General features: G+C 41.8%; 1 protein-coding gene across 7 annotated transcripts in view; it reads right to left on the bottom strand.

Moving 5' to 3' along the window:
* sulf2b (sulfatase 2b) overlaps positions 1 to 26,050 on the bottom strand; it is a 106,161-nt gene that overhangs the window by 32,613 nt on the left and 47,498 nt on the right. For 5 of the 7 annotated variants that reach the window (XM_039604172.1, XM_039604176.1, XM_039604175.1 and 2 more), the window contains 2 exons: positions 2,095 to 2,323; positions 802 to 922 (listed from right to left, as the gene is read on the bottom strand). In XM_039604172.1, coding sequence (XP_039460106.1) covers positions 802 to 922; positions 2,095 to 2,254 — 281 coding nt within the window. In that variant the 5' untranslated portion in view covers positions 2,255 to 2,323. Of the gene's footprint in view, positions 1 to 801; positions 923 to 2,094; positions 2,324 to 13,997; positions 14,103 to 14,310; positions 14,455 to 26,050 lie in introns of those variants that run through there. The other 2 variants (XM_039604174.1, XM_031726555.2) reach the window with 2 other exon arrangements.

Raw genomic sequence — 26,050 nt, 5'->3', positions numbered from 1 at the left:
TTTACACATGAAGACATTAAAATCACCTGTCTAATATTACTAACGTCTTCGTTGGGCCCCGAACCAGATTTGACCCGTTGCGGCACAGATTATCTCACACTGAGGCATGCAGCTTATTAATTTAACACCTGCATCAGACTGGTTCTCTGCAGAAACCCACAGCCAAGACACGATAACTGGAAAAAGCTGTAAATGACTCATAAGCAGCTGGTTGTTTACAAAACAAAAGAATAGAAGAACAGAATAACCCGTTATTGTTATTGTACATGTACAAGGAACCTGTGATCTGTCAGACGCCACTGCTGTTCTTGGGTAGTTGTTGCTTCAAAACCATGGGCCTCCTTCTGACTCAGAGAGGAGCTACTACTTAAAGAGGTGGTGTAAGCGGGGAAAGCGAGTAGACGGGCCGATGGAGACCAACAGAGGAGCAAACTGCCTTTAACATGCAACAATTGGTGGAATAACTGGTTACGGCATTCGGCAAATCATCAAACTCGATATAGGTCGAACTTGATGGATCCTTAAGTGTAAATGTGCTTCATTATCCTCTTTGACTTTATTAATAAAATTAACATAATTTTGTATTTAATAAGATTTGAAACTAGCACCCAACCATGAACTCATCAGTAAAGTCTTTACTGAGGTCAGGAACGACCTTTTTCCTGTAGACAGTTTATATAACCGGCTTTCTTTTTGCAACTAGACAAGTTGCCCCCTGCTGGCCAATGAAAAAAATGCATCTCGGCTCTGGCTTCACTTTTCGGGTGTAGTAGGCACCTCCATGTTTGGAACTGTACTTACTTCCCAGTGAGCATGCTTGAGCGTGACGGGCAGCACATGGGCGTGGTCACAAAGGCATTAGAGAAGGAAGTCCCGCCCTCCTCCATAATGCGGCGAGTCTTATTCATTGCCTGCATCGACCCTACACAGAGAAACAGATAGTTAGCACATTGTAAACCTTGCTTTGGTGAGAAGTTCCTTGGTTTCTGTCGAAAATTGTTCAAAATCATTTGCCTCATAAGCCTCAACATAAAATGGAGAGTGGCACCTGAAACATGGGTCTTATTTAACATCCTAGATGATTAAAGATCAACTGCAGCCAGGAGCACATGGGCCTGGCAAGAAGTGCTGGGCCTCCAAGAGCAACCTTAGTTATGCCTTTAACTCTTTCCCCATAAAGAGACGTCATTCGATGACTTCGCCTCTGCCCTTAATGACGAGTTCTGACACCTCGGTTTATATCAGTAAAGTAAAGCTACTAAGCCAGTGCAAAACCCAATGAGTCTAACAAGCTGCGAAGAGGCTATAGAGGGGGGTAACAAAAGTTTTCTCTTCCTGCAACACGCCTGCACAATCTACGATACATTTACTGTGCTGAAAAATGGGATCATAATCTCAGACAGCAGCAGACAACAGCCATTTCCAACTGTATGCCGTTAATTCTGTCACAGAAACGATGGCCGATCTGATCCGATCTTCATCTTGTAAACGCTGGAGGCTGTTTGAAGACACCATCCAGGCTGACAACAACCCTGTATAAGAGCTTTAATTATATAAATCTGGGCCTAAAGTCTCGTCCAAATGGAAATCTCATAAGAGAGGAAACGGAAGAGTCATTTGAAAGGTAACCTCTTCTAGCTAAAATGCATCTGAACCTCATCTCTAGTGGTTCACCAGCAGCCTGAGGGATGTTAGGGGGTTAAATGTAATGTGGATGTAAAGGAGGTAATAGAAGATTAATTTTTGGATCCCAGAGAGGAAGTTAGCCCTAAAAAGGCTCCCAGACAGTAATCATTGCACTCCAACCTGTTAAAGAACAAAATAAAGGAGTTACTTAATGATTCACAAACACTTGGACTTGGAAGTAAAGCTCAGTTGCTCAAGCTGCTGAAACAAGATCCAGCCAATGTATTAATATGACATGCCTAATAAAATATGTTAACTGTGTATTATTGTTAAACTGAGACTTTTTTTATGTCCACACCAGTAAATTAAATTCGATTTTTTTAAACTGTGTGTTACCAACAGTTACATTAACAGTACAGACAGTCAGACTAATACTAATAATAAGGCTTATAGTGGAGTTTCAGTCACCCAGCTCCATGTCCTGGTCATCAGTCAGGATGAGGATAATGTTTGGTCGGATGTTGCGTCTGTCTCTCTGGAGGCGGGGCTTCAGGCGTTGCGTAGAGGAAAAATGAGCGTGACAGAGCGCCACGGAGACGAACAGGAAGAGGAGAAGTCGACCCGCCATGGCCTTTGACCCCTGGGCCTCCCCACAAAGGTCAACCAATCAGCTGCTTCCCACGAGTTGTCTCAGCTTCTGGAAAACACACACAAAGAGACCACCTCAAGTTCAGAACCGAGGTTCAAACAAATCTGCGTGAGGCTGAGCCACCGGTTTACAACGTTCGCCATTTCCAGCTCCATCTTTTTATTCCTAGACTCCACTTAAAGAATCTTGGCATGATCCAGGACTCAGGATAATCCATATTTATCTTGGTGCCCCTCAGTTTATGCTCTCTCTCAAACAAGCCGAGCTCCTATCCTATTAAGGCCAACCTGCCTACAAGACAGCTTTCCTCTGACTTACCGTTCACAAACAGAAGATTTGAACAGTCGATGGTGGAGTTTCTGTGCTACCAGTCTGAGATGACCACAGTTTAGTTATGGTACCATAGAAGAAAAAATATGTATGAAACAGAGTGTTTATGGCAGGCTGAAGCCTGCGTTTTAGGCTCACGGCAATGACTTGTGTACTGATGTAAAATCTTCAACTTTGGCCACTGAAAGAGAAGACATTACAAAAGGAGTCAAGGTGGCGTCTACGCTGTACCAGAACCACGTAATGTTGCTTTAGTTATAGATATTTTAGGAAACTGTTTTCCTTCTGATATTGCAAACACTTCCTCAATCTGTTGCTAACATTCGCTTCCTAGATGCATGTTGGTTGTAGTTGATTGGAATCCTGCAGGAGGTCAGAGTCATCGGGATTGATCCTCTTGGAGGCGAAAAATACCTGCAGCAAATGTCACAGCAATCTGGCCAGCAGCGGGTCAGATATTCGAAAAGGCCAAACGAATGTCCCGCAGCTGTCGGACGTGTTATGACTGTTGCAGCAGTGTTTGGCTGAAATGTGGCTGCGGTGCGTGATGGGCTGCGTTTATTTACTGCGCGAGGGCAGGAATGTTGATGATCCATCCAAGAGAGCGCTGCTTTCACACAGCAGAAATAATAATAATAAAAAAGTCAAAGATTTCTGGTCCCAGTAGTTACAGGACACACACCCACACACACCCACACACACACACACACACACACACACACACACACACACACACACACACACACACACACACACAGAGTAGTCATTAGCTGCAGTCTATTGTTTCTCTGATAATAAAACGCTGAAATCTTATCAGTCACACTGACGTAAAGCACAGTAGAAATGTGTGTGTCTGCAAATGTGAGTGTGTGAGTGTGTCTGTGAGTGTGTCTGTGAGTGTGTGTGTGTGAGAGAGAAAGAGCGCTCACAGCAGGGTGTATCATGCAAATTAGCCAGTAATCAAAACAGAAGAGGCTCAGTGCTCATTCTGAACACACCCACGGTGATTTGTATATATGTGTGTGTGTGTGTGTGTGTGTGTGTGCGTGTGTGCGTGCGGCTGCTGATGGAGCTCTCATGTTAAAGTGGTCTGGTGGCTCCAGCTGTGAACAGACTGGAGATTACACACGACCTGCTGAGAGAGAGAGATTGGCAGAGAGACCTCCACGCTCCATTCAGGCTACAGCCACAATCACGTATTTCATTTTAAAACAATCTTCACCAAAAAACATATTTTGAGCTTGTCTGTTTTGTGTAAAAATGCTCAAAGAATACAGAATGAAGCCACCCGGATACTCCACAGCAGTATAAAGAGGTCACAGAGGAAGGGAACACTGGGAGTTGGGAGGTTTTGCAATGCAAATCCATCAAGATATTCACGTGGTAACAAGATTATTATCCACAGACGGAGAAAGGAGGACCCACACAGTAATGATGAGATCAGAAAGGGTGAGCCGGGCTGGAATATTCTGGGTCAGGTCTTGTGACAGAGTAAGAATGAAGACGTGTTGGTCTGCTTGAAGAATAAAGTGTCTCCGCTGTTTTCTTCTTGTATTTGTAAGGCTGTTTGTGGTACCATGAGTCTCAGTCAGCAAGTGAATGTGGCCGTCTACGGAATTGTTTCCCATTGTTTCAAAAACACTAACTACAACTAAACGTCAAACTCAACAGTCCTTACATTTCAGAGTAGATCAGCTCAAAACCTTAAATGCCTCACAGCCTTAAAACTGTCAGCTGCAGCTTCTCAGGTGCACAATTTTTCATCTTTAATGTTCGTTTCCATGGTTTTCTCTCTTTGGAGATGAACTCCAATTTCACTTTCTTACCTGTTCAAACCAGCTTTTGAACCAATCAGCATTCAGCCTGAACATACAGAGGTCACATTTTACTGCTGCTGCTGCATCTCTGCAGTCTGTGCTTTGGTTCCCATGATCCCTCTGTCTGCAGAGGCAACAAGTTGCAAAAACAGAGGTCAGCACTGGACCATAAATCCCAGATTTATTTGATTTATTTATGCTCAGGGCACGCTCATGTGGTGAGGACCCTAAACATGGAGTGATGTCACTCACTGGTCTTGTTTCTGTTGCTGCTATGTTGGAATTTTGAAACAGGATGTTGAAAAGAGGCGCTGACCAAAAACCCCTGAAAAGTAGCACCGGAGCAGTTACGCAGGAGGCCTTCCCTAAAGGTTACGGTGCTTTATTACTAATGGGGATCATAACTTTAAAAATAAACATCATGTTGTCATCAGTAACACTTCAAAATAAGGATCAAGACCATATCCAGGTAAGTCGCCCTCTGCTGGCCAAAGGAAATAATGCTGACACTTCTGCATTTGCTTCATATTTCAGTCGTGGATGCTGTGTCCACTCTGACATTCCTTTGATTTTAACATAATTCTTCATAAAGCACCAACACGAATGACTGAGATATAAAAGTGATTACATTAAAGTTAACATGAAAAACTGGGCAGATTTATAATGGAGTGTTTAGTGATATTAAATCTGCATTTGTTCCTGATTTAACAGAAACTGTTCTAACAAACTTTCTGACATTTGATACTTAAGCTGCTCTCACACAGACTCCCACTTCGTATGTTTGCATTATGATTTATATGGCGCTAATGTTATTGCAGCTTTAGCAAGCACAAGCATCGCTTCCTTTGGTTATTAAAGCTGAATTTATTTAATTTGTTTTTATTTCTACGTATCTATCTTTTCATACCAAAACCATCAAACAAATATGATACAAATATGTTTCACTCGGTAGATACACAAGTTTATTGCTGTCTTTTTAGGGATGTTGGCTCTAAATGAATACGACTGGGTAATGATGCTGACTTTGAACAGGAACCAAGTGAAACTGAGAATAAACAGACACGAGACTCCACAACCGCATTGTTTAACCTGGTTTATGGATCCAACTCAACATCTGGACTGAAGTGGAGCGGTCCAGCTGTTGGCCATGTTCAGCACACCACTGTCGGTAATCTACTGCAGTATATTCATGTTATGTCATTGAGCGTCATTATGAAACTGACCTACAAACTGACCTGAGACCAGACTAACCCCCGACTCAACCTGCAGGATTATTTTTCGGTCTCAGTCTGGGTCACAGTCAGCTTTGAACGCAGCGCGGTTAAAGTGCAAATTATCTGTAGCACTAATGGATCATAAAGTTTTCAACATGCTGACTTCTTCTTGATTTATTCGTGCAGTTCAAGCCATTGAGTTATTTATCCCCACAGTCACACAGGAAGAAAGACAATTCTGAAAATTAATCTGGCACTAAAGTGAAAAAATCCCAAGAGTGCTGCGTTTCCATCCAAAGTTAATATCAGCTTGAAGGAAAAGAAGTTTCCATCTAGTACTGCTACAGAAATACGAGCTGATTCATAGTTGGTGGAGCCCATTCCCCCCGATCGAATCTCAAACACTCAGTGTAGAAATCGTGATGGGAATCTATCATTTTTGTTCTCACAGGCCTGCAACAGATTGGTGACCTGTCCAGGGCGTACCCCAGCTCCAGGAAAGGCTCTGCAGCCCTGGATTAGATAAGCTGAAGAATATGGATGGAATTAATGGATCACTGAATGGAAACTTCTTGAAAATACCCAGCAGAGGTGCCTGTGATATTGACACAGTTGGATCAGACATGTTTAAACTGTAAGCTCTCTGGTGTGAAGTCCATGTGATGCTCACCTGCATCTGATTAATTTACAATGAACGAACTGGCATCCTGTGAACTGCCACCTGCATGCTCTCACCTAAACCAAATCATATTTCCAGCAGGGATGTGGACACACACGTAGAAAAACATATTTAGTACACACATTCAGTAATGTATATACCTTTATATATGGTACATATATTTATTACTTTTTAGATTAACCATTTTTTATATTTTGCTTGTTGACGTTATTGTATTTTGCACAATGTTGCTTGTGAAGCTTGCACACAAGAATTTCACTCGCATGTACTGTACCAGTGTACCTTAAATGACAATAAAGGTGATTTGATTTGATTTGATTTGATTTGAACTAATCAACAAGATGCTTAAATACTGCAGCAGAAATACTAGCTGATTAAACTTATATCTTATTAATGTACGTAAAATGTTAAATGTTGGTTCAATGATGTTAAGACTTAAGAAGCACTTGGACGTTCTAAACACAAACCCAGCTGGTCTGAGTTTGTGCACAGCGAAGGAAGATAAGTGAGAATTCCTTCAAAATAAAAGCATCAAAGGTGACCAAAACCTAAACTGTCTGTAGAGTAAAAGAGTGCAACACTATTACCAAAACAAACTGAGGATAATGTGAAGGATGTGGAATTCTGTTTACTTCACAGCTCCAAAGGTGTTGGAGTTTTGCTCTACCTTGTAGAACATTCAAGTCCTTTGAATAAGAAGCTGCGCTCAAACATTTGGTAGTCAAGATAAAAAGAAAGTTTTAGTGCCGAGCTTCTGTGTTTGTCTCCCTGGGTAATTAATTCTGCTTCTCCTGCTGCTCCTCCAGCCCTCCTGCTCATCAATCATTTCTACTGTAGCTTCTAAAATTATCTACCTGAAACAGACAAGAAAAAGCTAATTAAAAAGAAAACTCATTTGGCAAGCCACCAAGGACTAATATCATGAAATACCCTCTGTGTTTGGTGAAATATAATAGGTAATTTGAGCAGGAATATTTAATTTTCTAGTTACAGCTGGTTGTTTCTCCCATCAGACCAGACAATTACACCCTAATAGGCTCATCTTAGCTGCCAGCATATCATGTGAACAAGTTAAAAGCCCCATAACTTTGATTAACGACACAAATTAGCATAACTCGTCTTTGTAAATAAAGGTTTAGTCTACCCAGTATTGTTAAAACGAGGGTTTTAAGGCCATCGGAGATTTAATAGTCTGTTTCTGATGTTAATTACAGGACTACACATGTCCTGATTATGTACATGCACTTGCCGGTCTGAAGATTCAGTTTTGCATTGAAGAGGTTTTGGTTCAGTGCTCGGGAGCGAAAGCCTTTTCAGTGCTGTAATTTCAAACTGCTGAAAATACAGCAGCTGTTTTGAATCCCGATACTTTCTTTTCATTTGATATTCATGGAGTCGAGCCTGAAAATAAAGCTGCTGCTCTTGATTCCAGATAGTTTGTTTTATTTGATATTCAGAGCCTTCTCGTGAAGCCGCTGAAATATTATATCCTCACCTCGGAGTCTGAGGAACATCAGTAAACACACAGGCGGAAGCAGCAGAGCAGAGTCACTACATTATTTAAAACAGACGGTAAAGTTTTTAGACTTTACAGAGAAACGTTCATTTCCTGAGTAATTAACAGGAGAGGAACCACGTTTTATCCTCAGAAGACACAATAGAGCCTTACTGTGGCCTTTCAGTGTTGATAGATTTTTTTTTTTTTTTTGGCTTATTCCAGATGTAAATCATCTTTAGTTATTTCCTCTCGGGCCTCGGTGTGCTCTGTCAGTTCATCCTCTCTCTGAAAGTCGCCGATTTGGGTTCTCTCCCTTTAAGGCAGCTTTCTTCTGATTGGCTGCCCCTCGCAATCATGGCATTTGAACTGCAGGTGGGAGGGGCTTCAGTGAGCTGCTAACTGTCTGCTTGGCCTCACTTATGCTCACTGTACTGGACAAATCCACTGTGTTTGTGGCTTTTGGAGGTAGAGATCACCCAAGACGTTTGTGCTTTCGTAGGTGAGTGAAACCCAGTATTATCTGGACACTAAATAGCAGGTGTCGGTCTGTGCACTGCACCTGTATAATTTATAAATGGAGCTAGCATTAGCTGATAACTTAGTATTTTAAGCTCTTGTCTTCCTGAAGCCATGGTGTCTATATATAGTCTATATGTGTGCCTAAAATAACCATATATCAGGGCGGTATCTGGTCCCCACCTGATCCTGGATCTGCTGGAGGTTTCTTTCTGGGCGCTATATAAACAAAATCAAACTGAAAATTGAATATGACATCATAAAGCCAAGAGTAGTGTTTAGAGTGTTGGGAGCTGTTGGCTCACAGGAATAACTTGTAGAGATGCTGCCTAGCCAAAGCCAACATGACAGCTTTGCATGAGAGACATCTTTAGACATCCCGAGATCTGAAGACCGAAGACGCTCGAGGGTTAAAAGTGTGTATGAATGACTGGTTGAGAAGCTTTCTCTCAGACCTCTGAGGCAGACTTTATGTTTCTATATTAAGATGCTTCCATGCACAAAGCCCGCACCATACAGAGATGCTTTTCCAAGTGTTGTGAGGATGAACTTGACTGGTCCGCATGGAGCCCTAAATCCCCTCATCCAACCCTTTTGGGATGAACCCAAGCACCGGCTGCGAGCCAGATCTTATCACCCAACATCAGTGCTGGACCTCAATAATGCGCTAGTGTCTGAATGGGAGCTAATCCCTGCAGCAGGTTCAACATCTGCCGGAGAGACTGAATCCAGACGAGGAAGGCTGTTAGAGCTGCATATTAATGAACGTGGAGTCACAGTCACGCTCCGCTCTCAGACAGCGCCGAAATGCGGGAGCGTCTGCACGCTTTCGGCCGAGCAATGAATGAAACTATATTATCAGGCTATAATATGCGCTACACGTGCAGTCACGCTCTCCTGAACTGTGAACAAGCGCTCCGAAGCCCCAGGGATCATAAATTCTCTCGTCTGTCATCCCGATGTGCCCTCGCTCGCTGTCTCTTCTCGATCACATCTATCTGCTCATTAATATTCATGCGCCGTGGGCAGGCCTCGCAGCCGAAGCAGCTGGCCACCAAGTGACTCAATATGAAATGTGGTGAATGTCAATAAAGAGATACTGCAACCATAATATGGCTCCAACTGCTCATTCATATTCATTAGCATTTTTACATGCAGAGAGACCAGCAGGGAAGACTTAATATCTCCCTGCGCGGAGGTGAAAGGTCACATTTTCCAGGTGAAAGGTCAGAGTCCAGCTCAGTGCTTCTCGACAAAAATCTAAAAAGTATCAGACGAGAAAATGAAAAGTGCTGCGATTGCTGTGGTGACACGTTAGCCTCTTAGCCTTTATTACAGAGCCGGCTGCGGTTATTGACATAGACTATATGACGTATAGCTGATCGCAGACAGAAATATCAATGCATTTGCCATTTTCATTTGGCTGTAATCAATGCGTCGGCTAATATTTCTCGACTTTTACTAATAAACATGTCAGGAGGCGTTTAGTGTGAGGGATTTATTTCTGGGCACAACCTTAAATTCTCTCCATCAGCATCGCCACTGAGCTTCTCAGACCACATTTAACCTTCTGCTTTATTAAAGTCCATCCAACAACACCACCTCTCTGTATCGCACTGCACCACTGAAACAGTTCTTTTTTTTAAACTAAGGACCGGTAACAAATCAGCACAGGTTCCATGTTTATTTTAACACAGGTTCCCGTTATGTTTGATGCTGCTGTGTGGCTGCTTTCTCTGTTCTCTGATAACAGATGACAAACCTGAATTTTCAAGAGTTCAGGTGCTCTAAACACCAACAACCTGAGAAAATACTCAAAAATGCACCATTCTTTCAATATCACTCAGTGCAACAAGCTTGGATGCTTGAGCAAAGCTGGTCCTAGACACAGTGATGCCACCCGTTTGTCATTAAAGTCCCACTGTGAAGCTAATGGCGAGCATTTTCAGCGTCATCATCAGGCACGATGAACGAGGGATGGATCTGACTGAGAAACTGAAGGACTCTGCACATACGGGGATCACATGCCCTCTGTTTTCAGCCCTTTTCACTATACTGGGGATAATCACAAGCTCAGTAAGTGTTCACAGGCTCATAGATAAAGGAGCAGGGATGTGACCTTCTGGCCACTGCAGGTTTAATTCACTTACAGTCTTACATTTTTGGACAACAGCACATTTTATTTTATTTTGTGTAGTATTGCCTCCGTGCACCACCTCAGTGGACTTTAAATCAAACAATCTACAGCTTTAATTCATGGGTTTGTAACCAAAGTACTGCACCCAATGAAAGGTGTAAAATCTGTGCCAAATCAAACAGCGTGGCTTCCCCTCGGGAAATAAGAGAGCAGCCAAAAGTACTTTTAAAAGTAATTAGACAACTGAGTGACAGGCAGCAGGTGAGGCCTGTTCCCTCATTACTCTTTGGGAAATTAAGCAGATAAAAGGTGTTGATTCTAAGTGCTGAACTTGTATTTCCCAGCTTTTCACTGAATATATAAGGACCAAGCAGAAGGATAAAAGGACGTCATTCGGCCGAAAAATGAAATAAACCCATCAGAGTCACAGAAAAATTCAGGAGACGCAGTTTTTCCTTCATTGTGGGTCCAAGCATAGAACGGAGCAAGTGAACGGTACGCTGAAGATTTAGACTAAAAAGAATCATTTCTGTCTTTTACCTCAGAGCTATATCAGAGGTAAACCTTCATGTGTGTGTTTATGTATAGCTTTCTTTTATTTTGTTGGTTTTATGTCTCCTTTTACCTGCAAAGCACATCATGTTTCCATGGAATAACTGTGCACTATAAATAAAGCTGCCCTTTCTTTCCTTCCACAACCTAATGAGCTTGTTCTAACAAGCAGCAGCAGATTAGACAAACACAGCATATTGAACTAAACAGTGGACAATTAGGTGAAACCTTCGTTCAGGGTGTCAGCTAGAGGGGAAGGCTGACGTCAATGGATTCCTCTTACAAGAGACGGAAATGTTTAAAAGCACAGACTTCTTCTTTTCAGAGGATGAACCAACAAGTTCTGTATTCATTTCTGCAAACAGATTTATAACTAGAGAAGCTATCTGTTTATAATCTACCAGGTACAGTTAGAGAGGAGAAATATAACAAGATATAACAAAAGCCTACAAAAGTTTCACTTCACACAAATCTGTAGACGTCATGAAATTCCTGAACTTATTTCTGCCCCCCTGAGGATGAACCACGACTCCATGACCTTTTCATCTCCGGGACAGGGCACCCTGTGGTAAATTTCTCTACTTAAAGTTTTGCCTTGAAGCACAGCTGTGTAAATAAACGTGAAGCATTTTCTGTTATTAAAGTACAATCTCACCACTTCTCTTGACTGGTCAGCTGACAAAAATGTTCTGCTTAGGCGAATCAAACATGCTGCACTGAACGGAGGCGTGTGACAAAAACATTTAGATGTCCTTTCTTGGTTAAAAACCTGACTTTTCACCACCACCTCTGATTGTATCATCAGCTAGGGCCACTTGAACCTTCACTTGGGGTGAACAAGGTAAAGTTGAGGGCTATTTTAATGTACAGCGCCCTCTGTTGGCATTAAGGTAAATAGCAGGAGAACATGCCCAGTCCATTCCCTTGACTGACCCCTTCAAACACCACCCTTACATTTCTGGATGCTGCAGGCTGGACTGGGACGGTGCAGGTGTGTCCTTTAGTTGAGGCTGGATTTCAGAGTTAAATGGTGCTAAATGTTAACTGGCCACACTCAGCTTTGAAGCAAAATACAGAAGCCAACTAATGGAAATTCAGTGTGACTGCTATAATAAGTAACAGCTACAGTTACAATAAGCAGCAGTTTCACCAACTATGGAAAAAGTCCAGCTCTGTTTGCACTGGATTCTTTTCCTTCTTCTCTGCTGATAAAATGAGACAACAGTTTTGGCTGCTTCCAGTCTCTGCACTGGACGCACACGGATGAAACTAATACGCATCAGATGGCCGAGGACACCCAAAAAAATGCGTCTCTGTTCTGTTTTCCGTACAATAAACCTCGAGTGCAGGGTTCACAGTGATATCGTATTACCAAATGTTTTGGAGAAGGTGTACAGTTTCCTATTTCTACATCTTCTGTTTGTTCTCTCTGTCCAGCACTGAAGCCAAACTTTGACTGGGGACAAACAGGATGTTCAGTCCTCTGGAGTTTAACTGTATATTTTTCTTACTGTCAACAAATCCTATGAACACACCAAAGTTTGTGTGTCCCCAAAATTTTCTGACCTCGTGTTGATGGCCCTCAACTCCAAATCCGCTGGTTCCTGCCAAAAAGGCAACTCTTTAGAGCAACAAACATAATGTTTCATTTATATCACTGACCCGGTGATGTGTTACTAAACATGGAAATCATTTATCCAACTGACAGATGGATGTGGTGCATTTGATGGGACTATTTTCAGCTGTGGATTAACAGACATTTGGAGTATTTCTGAGATACAGAAAGAAAAATGAAATAAATCAAGCAAGGCTCTGACACATGCAGGCACCCAAGTCAAACCCACCGTCAGCTGCTACATAAGGAGTGTAACAGGCCTGCTGGCACAGTCGTGGTAAAAGGTTTACTCCCCATCACAGCAGCGAAGTACTGTAGAGTTATTCAGGTGCTGTATGCTAACGAGCCAGTTGGTAGAATTGAAACAGTTCCACTGAATTCAATTCAGTTTTATCTACACAGCAACAATTCACGATAACAGTTGCCTCAATAATTGCATCTGTATTGTAGGTAAAGAAAAAAATAAAACAAAACAAAGAAAACCCCAAGAATTAGACGATACCTACGAGCAGCACTTGGTAACAGCAGGGAGAAAGACCTCTCTTTTCACAGGAAGAGACCTCTCACCTCTGCCACTAAGCTGTACGTCCAAATTTAACCATCATATGACCTGTGATACCAAATATATATCACCGATTGTATCGCTAGGTGAAGCGTCAAAAGTAGCCATAACCACTATAATGCCTTTATTTTGCTCCAAAATACAGAAAGTAATATCAATAAAAGTATCAACAAAAGTATCAATAAGAGTATCCACTGACTACTTTTCTCCCAGAGAGTAAAACTCTGTTCACTTCACCCTATTTGATCCAAGAAATATTAAGAATCACTCATTCATAACATTTCAATAACTTTATTTGTTTGCAAGAAACATTTTGTGTTGATTTAATTTGGTCAAGAAAGAAAGCCTCACCAGATTTAACCTTAAAGCTTTATTTCAGCGACAACCACAAACCAGAGACACACATAAGAGTTCCAGACGTACGTCTGATGTCGTTTTATGGAAGAACTCTGAATTTGATTCCTCTGTCAGAAACTTTTCTTCCTACAAAATCCACATTTTTCGCTGACTGATAATCCACAGCTTCAGTGTAAAAACGGTTTTTCCAGTTTCTCTAATGTGGGGATGCTGGATTTCCTTGTGTCTAACATATTTGATGTGTTAGTCATATATTTACACAACGTATATCTGTAAGTGACTGAACAGGAAATGGACAGGTTAAAAAGGAAACAAAGTATTTAACGACAGATTGACATTTTTGGTTTGCTCAGATTTGCTGACGTTCATTCTTTCTCTGCTCTTTTCTATCAATAAAGCTTTCCAAAACAGAGGCACGAAACCATTTACAAGCAGAAGCACTTACTGCAACGAGGCGAAGAACATGAAGCTTAACGTGAAGAGATCAAACAGAGAGAAACACGACGAGAGCGAACAGACGGAAGTCGGAAGAAAAGAAGGCAGAAATTCTCCTGAAACTCTGCAGAATAACCAGAATGCACAGCTCCACTTCTGCTTTCTGTTCCTCTTTGCTTTTACTTCTTCTTTCGCTTCCTCTCAGATGATGTTTTACACTCAAATCTCTTACTACACTTCTCTCTTTCTCCCTTTCCTTTTCCTCGTCTGCTTTCCTTTGTCTTTTCCTTCACATCGCTCTTTACTTCTGCTCTCGTTCCTACCTCGTCCTCATGGCCCACGCTGCCTTGCTCGTAGGCTCCAGCACCAAACCAACAACCACCCCAGCCTTCTCTCAGCCTAGGTCCTGTTGGCTGTTGTCGAGGTGGCAGACATGACAATAATCCCCGTGGCAACAGCTCTCTCCCCTCGGCGACCGCACGCTCTCACCGTTGTAACAACAGCTGAGCTGCTGCTGCTCCTCAACCTCCTCCGTCCTCTTCCCCTCCTCCCTCGCTCTCTCCAGCTTGTTCCCTCTTTATCACTTTCTCTCTCTCACTGTTGATCTTTTTATACCTCCTGTTCTGTATCTCCCTGCTCTCCTCTGGCTCTCTCTCCATCACTCCCTCCCCTCCTCGTTCTCTGGCTCTCGCTCTCTATTGTCTCTCTATCGCTTCATCACTTTCTCATATCTTTCTGCCCATTCCTCCGATGTCCTCCTCCTATTTACAGTTTTACAGTCATTTCACCAATATGTGAATTAGTTGTGGTGCTCATTAATCTGCTCGTGAATTGCAGTTGTTGAAAAGAGAAGAAGAAACCAGGGTCAGGAGCGATTCTGGTTCCTCAGATTAATTTGCAGCAACAAACTTTCTGTATATAAAAAGAACACATTGCAGAATGACATGAAAATTGAACACATTAAAAAAACAGTTTATTGGTGTGTTTGAGCACAAAGAAGTATCACACACCTGTCCACAACCTTTGATGGGACATTTTCAAAGTGCTTGCTCCTCCACAGATTTCTGACTTTTGATTGACCGACCATTTCTGTGACCGTCTGAACTTTGTGACCTAGCATTTACTACAATATCAAGCTAAGCAAATCTAAATTTTCTTTAGGATAGCACGATGTTGTACGCACCCATCCAACACCCCAACCTCCACAGCCTTAAAGGGCCGGTGCTTCGGGCAGATCTTTTTGGAACTTTCATGCCGTGAGCAGCTGTACAGCAGTAAGGAACCAGCCAGTCTTTCTCTTTTCTCATTTATCACACAGTTATTTATGGAACTTTTTCCTGTGAAAAACAATACAAACATCTCCCTGTAAATTTGAGCTACTCTCTCCAACTGGACTCCAACTGGGCTCTCACAGTCTTGTGGAGTGTAACACCCACGCTATACCCCTGACAGAAGAATAAAGTGGTCCTCACTTGACACCTCTCTAAAATTACAGCAATAATAATCATCAGACTACATTTTACAGCTTTAGTTTTATAAGGATGTTAAATGACTGCCTAGTTTATTAATACAGTGTTGTCAAATACTGAATTCGTCTTCTTACGTTGAACCTGTTTAGTGTCTGAAAAACAAATCCCGTTTTTCATTTTGGTACAAATGTGTTTCATGAATCACCCTAAACGAATGAAAGACGGGGTTAACCAAGGACAGCGCTGACAGTAAATTATTCTGGTGGAGTGTCCCATTCAAAAAAAACATAAATGGTAACGTCAAAGATGGAGAAATCCACAAACGGCATAACGAAAGCTCTTATTACACAACCTCCATGAATCAGTGGAAGCACCGTTGACTGGATATGAAAGGTGGGCGTACCGTGATGTCACCCATTGGTTTTGAATGCTGCAATTTGAAGCCTCAACGTTAGAATTTTGGACACCGCCATGTTGTTTTTCTGTAGCCTGGAGTGACCATATCTGGATGAGAGGGTGGAGTGCTAAATTATAAGCTAACGCTAGCCAGCTTTGTTAGCAAGCTTGGTGCAACACATAGTCACGTATGTCTTCAATGTATCCAAGTAATATTATACTCGTTGAAATCCTAAAATTTAAATCATGGTCAAGGAGAAGCATATTACTCATCAAAGGTTCCATGAGAAATGCTCCAGAAGGTAAAACAAGCACAAACAGGACAGTTCGGGTCAGAGACCTCGAAGACACTGATTGGCTGCAGCTCCCTGCAGAGCAGCACCTGCCAATCAAGAGGCGGTTTGTGTCGCCTGTGTAGCGGCTTCATTTTTCAGCCCTGAAGGTTGCCACCTGGGAACCACACACTGCAGCTTCTGACCTTTGGACACTCCTACCTCCTGTTCAAAAGCTGATTAAGGTGCTTCCATTATTAATAACCAGCTAGAGAAGAAAAGCCTTTTCAACACCGAGCATTACATTCGATAAAACGGGCAGCAACAAACTACCTGAGACAAATTCTAGTAAATGTACGCAGCGATGATGTGGATAAACGCTACAATCTGATTTGTCTTGAATTGTCCTGAACACATTCTTGCTCTGCAGACAACGGTTAGGCTGTAATGATCTTTAAATTGTTCATATACACTCAGGACAAACATCTTTATCTCACCACTCAGACTTTTACGTTATTTCACCTTCACATGTGACTGCAATACCTCCTGTAGCCTCAAGGAGTCACTACAGACCATTAGTATTCCCTAATATTGGACTAAGAGAAACTTTTTAATTAGGAAATAAAAATAACAGTTTAGCTTTTCTTCAGTTTCAAATCAATTCATTGACTTTGATGATTTTGTGTGTTTTTGTGTGTGTTTTCTTTAAACGCTCACACAGCGTCCAGGTCTGAATGATTTAAAGGCAGCGTGGCTGTGAAGCAGAGTGACGGCTCTCATCACCTCACCGCTCTTCGGCTGCTTTATTGATGAGGACAATGTCAGCGGCTCCACATGACCAGCACAGCTCTCAGCCTGCTGATGTTTTCGTGTCTCTACCACCATCAGAAACCATTTCAACAAGCTTAAGAAAAACCTCTGAGAAGACAAGGCTGAAGATTTTACAGCAAGTGCCCCTAAATGACTTCTGCTAACATCCAAGAAAGCTGGATGGCCCAACAAACCGAACAATGGATTTATTATTATCACTTTGGTTGCCCTTACAGATTCACCGGGCCTGTTTTTGTACCAGCTACCAGCCACAATAAACCAAAAACCAGATCAGGTATCAGTGTGAACTGGTCACTTTACATTGTTACTGTTACATTACCAAGAGTCAGCTGCAGTAAACCAGAAGGAGCGCTAACAGCAAAGGCTAAACGGATGTTTTCTATTTCCTTTTTGTATTTTGTGATTGAAGCGAAAAGCGTGCTGCATTAAAGTGACGCCTTTAGTGAAGCTCCCTCTCCTGTGATGTTCAGTTTAGCACTTGATGGGAAGCTTTTATTGCACTTATGGTAACACATCATCTTCACTTCGCCCGTCTCTCCTCTGCTGTGCTCCCAGTGTGGGGAGGTGCAGAGCAGGGACGGACTTTTCCCACTCAATCCTATCAGATATTCAATAATCAATTATTCTTCAAAGATTGCTGTCAGCCACAGACACCTCTCAAATGACTGTTCTCAGCCATTGTGGCATTTTGTCCATTGTTCATATTAAACATGGACAATGTTTTAAATAAGACCTTTAGACTGCTCTTCCTTTCAGCCCCCCACCCCCCCGCAAATGAGGCAAGTAAGGATCCCCATCTTGTTGTTCATAGTTTTCCTGCTTTAAGTTGGAATATTCCTTTAAGAGATTCCATCCACTTTGTGCACACACACACACACACACACACACACACACACACACACACACACACACACACACACACACACACACACACACACACGCATCATCTGAATGCAGTCGGCCATTTACACACATTTGCACAACACGTCCTCTCGCGTCTCATCCATCTTCCACACCACAGACTCCGCCCACTGCCTCATTTACACCTCCACTCATCTCTTTAATGCTCCTTCCATCTGTACACCTCCCATGTACATCATCAGCTCTCTATGCCTTTATCCTCCATCTCATTTGCACACATCAGTCATACATACAGTTATAGACTTCATAGAGTGCACTACATATCACGGGTGTGTGAAGGCATACTAATGAAATTAACTTTGAGAAAAAGAAGGACTGCACCATCCTCCTGAACGCTGAAAGCCTTTAACTATAACACAGTCCTAATAACGAAGAGAAAACAATGAAAATCTGATATCTCATCAGAAAATTCAAAGATGATAAGGTCAGAGAAAAGAATGAAAAGAGGAAACAAAGAATGAAAAGGCATTTCTCTGAAAGAGCACAGCCAACCAGCCGCTTTAAAAAATGCTGACGATGCTGATGATCAGATGATTTCCATTTGCTTTGAATATTTGCCACCATCAGAGCAAAAACCTCGCCCTCGAATGATGAAAAACAAAGATACAAATGTCCTTTAAATCCACTGAGGTCACTTGAGCTCCTTCAAGAGAGAATCCTGGGATTTTCCTTTCAAATAAGTTTGTGCTAAAGAACACAGTCAGCTACAGAGAGCCTTCAGCACTAATATCATTCAGAGCTTCTTCAGGTTTATGTGGTCACGCAGTGTTTATAAAAGCTAATAAAGAAAGTTTATTATCTGTTGGTCGTTTAGCTGAAAAAATAACAAATCGATCATCGATATAATAACAGTGTTGTTAGTGTTTTTGAACACTAACAATAAAAATGCTTTTTATCTTTATGATTAAAAAAAATGTATCAGCATGAAATAAATAAACTGAAGTGCCACACAGACGAATCCAGGCTAATGCAAACCCTGCGCTCGTGGGTGAACCTGAAACTCACCGCAGCACTTTCCCTTCAACCTCCCAGTGCTGGGTGGGATTCTCTCTCTGTATAAAGGTATCAACACCAAAACATGCTATGCACATAATGATGAGATCTGACTGCATTTGACAGCTCACAGTGAGAATTCACTGGATTTACATGTGTAGAATCATTTAGTGTGCGGTATTCGTTCAACAGCATGACCAAAATTAAGACAGAAGTATGCAATGAACCTGCAATCTTGCTGCCTTTGAAATGGTTGAAGACTGGCAACAGGTCTGCAACCAGTCGCAGTCAGTTTGATTGAATGGGGTGAAGCTGCCTTTACATGCAATCTGTTTGGTATGCTACATCAATGTACTAGTAATCAGTCAATCAATATAAAAGTAACAAGTGTTAATACACATAAAAACAAATGAACATTAAAAGGAACAGGAGGAAGGAAATGCTCATCGATTCTGTTTCTCTCTAAATTCACATCGACTACATTTTGAGTCCAGACAGAAATTCATTGATGCTCCTCAGAAATACAGAAAGTCCTCTACAGATAGTGATGGATTTAGCTGAATACATGTAGGTGCTCGGCCACCTTGTTTTATGTTGGAATATAACAACAATACAATCAGTAGGTAATCAGCTGGATCAATTTCCCATTTGCAAAGATATTCAAGGCTGAGCTGATCTGTCTCTGTTTTTTACAAACCATGGTCGACGAGTCGGAGAGGAGCGCGGTCAGTCTGAGCTGGATGTGACAGACAGGTTGCCTCCCAACAGGCAATCTGTGTAATCTGCTTAGAATCAGTTGACAGTTCATCACCTCAACTATTGAATGTGAAAAAATGAAATCACCTGTAAACCGTTGATTTTATCAAGAGGGAGCTGATTATTTGAAGAGTCACTTTGAAGACAACAACTGACCGTGAACGGTCACAGACGTCCCCGACTGAAGGAAACAAAGGTTTTCAAAGGTTTATTTCACACAGCTGCAATAATCCAGCCACAGTTTTCCCAGCAGTGACTGTTTTTTTGACTAAATACATAAATTACCATTATTTCTCATTTGATTAAATCAACTCATTTCCAATCAACATCAGGACCACTTAAATGAAACCCAGTATTTAATCTGCAGTAATTTATATTTATATACACTCAATAATTAATTTAGATTTATTATGGATGAATGGTGTTGTTCTGGAAGCATCCTGCTCTTCCTCTCAGTGTACGTGGAAAGTCTAAAGGCAGACAAAGCAGCAGTGAGACCTCTCATAGCAGCAATCAGGCATCAGTAGCAAAGGACAGGACATAGGTGGGTTGCAAAGGGATTGCAGGTTTATGCAGACTGAAGCAGCTTGGATTTGAGATTTGCTATTAGGATGTGCGTTAGGGAAACAGCTGATGGCCGCTCCCAGTTTGCCGGTACTGCTGTCTGAAGGCAATGCTTCATCATCACTGAGTTTCCTGTAAACATATTTTCAGCTGCAAATGAAATGTATGTCATTTTTGTATATTATTGCTAGGCAACAGAACTAGACTTTGTTATGTCAGGAAGCAAAAAGAATAATTTTATCTGAATAATCTTGTTTTCATATTTGTAGGAAATCCAAATTGTAACTGAAACTAACACTTTGTTCTGTCTGGGCCCTGAGGCAGGGATACATAAACACGCAAGGAGTTTAAATGGAGCGCAGAGGCCAGAGTGGACGGCGCGGTCGCAAGGCAGGAAAGAAGAGAGTGGAAAAGCCAAAAAGACGAGCGTGAGATGAGTTATCAGAATAATGAACTCTTCCTATCTCGCAGCACTCCCGAATGACAAGCAGCGTCGTGGACGGAGGGAGTGACGGATTGAAAGACGGTCTTTTGTCCCCGGGTGAGGAGCTCCTCTCACAGCAGCTCCCGTCTGGGTGATGAAATGAAATGCTAATGCAACGGCTCGCATACATCTGACGGCTAAACGTCACACTTTCGCCTAGAATAACTGCCGCTCGAGGGAAAATCCTTTAACATGAGCATGAAAAAGTAAATAGCCAAAAATAAATGACTCGTAAAACAATTTGTATGAGCTCTGCTTGCACTGAATATATATCAGCACCTCGGCCGTTTTCGAGAAGCTTCCTACTAGCAGTCAAAAGTTAAGGTCAAAGTATTGGATTAATTGCAAATCTGACTGTTTTGCTCTAAATGTGGTTTTGCACGTGTCAAACAATAATTCCAGATCATCACAATAATTAATATTTATCTCAGAGCCAGCTCTTTGTGTCACAAATGATACAGCTGAACCGGCTGGGCAATTTCTGTCAGCCATGTTGTGTTTTCACAGGCAAAGTGCACGGTTGCATTTTTTCACTCTCTTTGCGTTTAATAAAAAGCTAATCCGGTCTTTAAGTCTGACGTCATTAGCTGTGTCCGCTTCAGGTCCCAAAGTCAAACGAACACTGCGGCATCACTGAGAGTTACAAACTGTTTAAATTCTCTCATCTGTAATAAAATGATCAGCGTTGCTGCTTTACCAGGTGTATCAATTAAGTTTAACATCCAGGCATCCATGAAAACAGAATCTATTAAATACAACGGAGTTAGAAGTTAGCAGGAAGTTAGCTCGCTAGCTTCCACCTAAACATGATATAGCATGTTCTGACTGAGAGATTTCTGAAAAAAATAAAACGTACAGCTCTGCTATCACTTCCAACATAAATGAAGACAGAAAACTAAACAGCAGTGACGTTTGTAGGGTTACTGAAGTTGGGCTAGCTGGTATATAATGATGTGCTATGTGATCGCTAGCGACACAGCTATGTTAGCATAACATAAACACAGTGAAGCTGGAGGATGAACGCTAACTTTTTTCCACTCGATAAAAGTTAACGTGAGGGTTCCTGATGGTTAGGGACAAATGCAATCGCATGGCAGGATGCTGTAAACGGACCAAACTTTAGTCAGGAGAACAACTGAGATAATCCATCCACAATACCAGGTTAGTCACTAATATACTGCTGCATGGGCTGGGCTGTAGTTACATCGTAAGGTTTAAAAAACAGAGCTTTAAAATGAACAGCGGTAATAAAAACCGAGAGAGGCCGACAGTGATCATGGACTGTTTTATGGGCTTGTTCAGATTGAATAAAACAAGATACAAAGCATTAAAACATGTTAATGCCACAAATCATTAGGTCAGCTTTTCAAAATAAAAGACAAAATGCTCTGGTTCTGAAATAGTCCTCGTGTGATTTGTAGCCCTCCAGAAGACTTGGAAGACCAGCGTTATTCTTACGAGTCGGATCATCGTCCTAATTAATGTGTTTCTGCTACATCTCAGTGGCTCATAGCAACTTTGCACTGTTCATCTCCATTGCAGAGATTCAGACAAATGACAAACCAGAATACTGGTTAAAAAAACCCCAAACAAAACCATTTTATATAATCGTTTCTAAACTGACTGAGAGGACACAGCTGCACAGATGAATTCAGGGAACACCTCGATGTCCACCTGATCGAGGGAAGTCTGAGCATCTCAGCTGAGCCTGAGATCCCGCTGACCGGGACCTGGGCAAGTGGCAGAAAATGGATGGATGGAAGCGACACTGTGCATTAGGGATCTCATCACTTAACTAGCCCGGCTATTCATCTGCACACATGCTTTAATGAGCCAATCTTGCTCAACTTTGCACTCCAAATTCTTTAACCTGAGAGTTTCTTCTTGTGTTTATGAGACAAATATTTAAACGTGCTTTAAATGAACTTTAGCAACACTGTGCTACAGAATAACTGTAAAAACAAAACCCAAAACATGTCCTCAAAGAAGACAGAGTGCAGCTATTTTTGACACATAACAGGTTCTGAGGTGCTGCTACCGTCTGCAGTCAGATTCAGATTTATGATGCTAAATAATTCAGTTTACTAGTTCCTTTGATTTTTACTGACTGTAACCCGGAGCTGGACGAGACCAAGTTTCACAAAAGCCTAAAGACAAAGCCCCAGAAAACGAAACACGAGCCAAAATAAAGAGGCCACAGTGCAGGGAGGAGAATAAAAGCAGCATCCTTCAACGATGGAAGAAGAACGTAGACAAAAAAAACAGAACGAATACATGACAGAAATAAAAAAACACGATTAGAAACACAGAATTAGCCAAAGTGAGGATCGCTGCAGTGATTGTTTTTCCAGATTCATTTATATGGTAATTTTGTTTTGCGCAATGTGACAAACAAGGAAGCAAAAAGCTGCTTTAAAGTGACAAACAGGATGCAGAAAGACGGCGAGTGTGTGTGTGTGTGTGTGTGTGTGTGTGTGTGTGTGTGTGTGTGTGTGTGTGTGTGTGAGTATAAGTTGTGTTATCGGGCTGCCAGAAGGTAATTACTGCCTCCATTAGAAAGATGTGTTCATGTTAAATGCTCACCTCTGACACTGCACACACTAAGAGACGCACACCGTGAAGACTTTGATGTGTGTGTGTGTGTGTGTGTGTGTGTGTGTGTGTGTGTGTGTGTGTGTGTGTGTGTGTGTGTGTGTGTGTGTGTGTGTGTATTCATGTCTAAAAGCTCTCAGCAGAGCTCTGAGGAACTAAAAGCTGCTATTTTGTGTCATTAAAGTGAATCACGGTGCCACATTAGAACCGACCCCAAGCGTTGGCATCTGAACCTCATATAACATTTTTCAAAGGAATTCATAAACACACATAAATAATAACTACAATACTCATAGTAACTGAAATAAAGTAACAGATTTAACATAATAAAACCTTCAATAACAACACACACACACACACACACACACACACACACACACACACACACACACAGAGGAAAAGGATATTCCACCAGTTTAAAAAGCAGTGCAGAGGCCTTGAAAGGACATTTATTCCAATCAGACTGTGGTGAAAACATAAAAATACATCAAGGTTTCTAAAATGTGACTGTGTGGAGTGCAGCCTCACACACAGACTGTGTGTGAAAGAGAGAGGCAGCACCTTAAACCTGCATTCAATTGAGTTTTATTTCTAAAGCTTTAAATCACAAGATCAGTCTCTTCAAAGTGCTTTATATCGTATGGTAAGGTATGACAAAGTGCTATGGCGAGTGTAGGAAGGAAAAACTCCCTTTTAACAGGAAGAAACCTCTAGGAGAACCAGGCTCAGGGAGGGGCGGGGCCATCTGCCGACCGGCTGGTGATGAGGGGAGGAGGACAGGACAAACACATGCTGTGGAAGAGAGCCAGATCAACAACAACTAACGAGAGGTGTGTCAACACATAGTGGGTGAAGAAGAAACACTCAGTGCATCATGGGAATCCATCCATGATGTGAAGCAGCCTAGACCTATCACAGCCTAACTAATGACTCAGAGTCACCTGATCCAGCCCCAACTATGAAAAAGGAAACTTTTAAGCCGAATCTTAGAAGCAGAGAAGGTGTCTGTGTCCCAAATCCAAACTGGGAGCTGGTTCCACAGAAGAGAGGCCTGATATCCAGCAGGGGGCGACTCCACAGGCAACAAAACGAATTCTGATAGGAGAAAAGTCTATGAGGAAGTGACCTTACTTCTTGACCTTAGTAAACATATTTCCTGATGACTTTATTGCCTCACTCACTACTGAAAAATATGGGGTTTTTTGTAAATGATGGTCCTTACTGGAGTCAGAATTATGTCTAGTTTCAAAAAAACTGAGATGGCTGAAGCCAAAACACTCAGATTGCATCTAAATGGACTCAACACTGTGAAAACCAATCAAAACAAAGTTTGATCTATATGACAGGTTAAAAGTGTCCAAAGGACTCTAAAGTGTTTCAAACTCAAACTCATGACTAACTCATCAGTAAGCTGATACTTATTAAATGAGTCTTGGTAAATGGACTGGTTCCTATATAGCGCTCTTCTACTCTGAGCACTCAAAGCGCTTTACATTCACACAAACTCTTTCTACATAAGTGTTTCTAACTAACATTCACACACATTCATACTCTGAAGGATGCATCGGAAAGCAACTTGGGGTTATTATCTTGCCCATGAGTGCAGACTGGAGCAGACGGGGATTGAACCACCAACCTCCTGATGAATATGTGCCCTGCTTGACCTGAGCTACAGCCACCTCAAACACATCTTAGACACACAGCCACACAGTGTATTTGTTCAGCAGGTGTTTAACATCATCTATTAGGGGCTCAGTTTTGATCATTTTCATTCAGACTTTTAAACATGACTGCTCCTTTTTCTCCTGGAGTGAATTACTCTGTGGAAAAATGCACAGGTTAATGGATGAAAGTCCATGACACGCCATGAACGCCATGACACTTCAGCTAAAATGTTTTCATAATGATGTCTGAAAATGAAATAGATCATTAATGACAGAGATACCTGAGCTATTATCGAGTGGGGAAAAAGCCAAGAGTATCTCTGCAGACCTTCAGTTTCTCACCCTTCACTTAAGAATACAGTCAGTTAATTGCTGTAATTTTGTGCTATAATGGATTTAATAAGTGTGAAGAGGAGACAACTTTAGAATAATGAACCTGTGTAGGTTAATAAGTGTCAAACTGCTGGAGAATTAGTTATTAGCAAGACATCACTTAAGAATGCAGAACACAGTCCACATTAGGCAGACTTCAATTAAGGAATAAAAGATATTTAATAAGTGCCACTAAAGGAAAATGACTAACTGTGCGGTATAAAGCCCACACACACCAAGACCTTAAGACTCTACTGAACGACCTCCCTACCAGGTCCTGCTCTTCCACTAGTTAATGCAGTGAATTTATGTTCCTCGGCACAAACTGTTACAAGCCTTACTCATTTAAATCGACAGTCAGTTCAGAAACTCGTTTGTTCTCCAGCGCACGGCAAGAGTTGTGTAAGCTTCACAGTTTCTGCAGCACTCATTTGGCTGATCGACTCGACACTGTGTGTGTGTGTGTGTGTGTGTGTGTGTGTGTGTGTGTGTGTGTGTTGGGCTGTTTGTGTGTTTGTCTCCTTTCAGACAAACAACAAAAGAGCTTTCAGATTCAAATTCAGTCCTGCAAAACAGATGACGGTGAATTTGCAGGAAAAAAACCCGTCAAAGTGAAAAAAAGGACACAGGAGAGAGAGAGAGGTCCAACTGGTGGAGAGAAAATCTCTCACTCGACTATTTGATTGCTGTTGTCATGGTAACCGGGCTGATTCTGATTATTATGGGCTACACTGAGATGTAGACTAAAA

The sequence above is a fragment of the Oreochromis aureus genome, linkage group 20 (genome assembly GCF_013358895.1).
Source record: "Oreochromis aureus strain Israel breed Guangdong linkage group 20, ZZ_aureus, whole genome shotgun sequence".
NCBI lineage: Eukaryota > Metazoa > Chordata > Actinopteri > Cichliformes > Cichlidae > Oreochromis > Oreochromis aureus.
The sequence above is the reverse complement of the archived record's forward strand: the minus strand, read 5'-3'. Positions and strand labels throughout refer to the sequence as shown.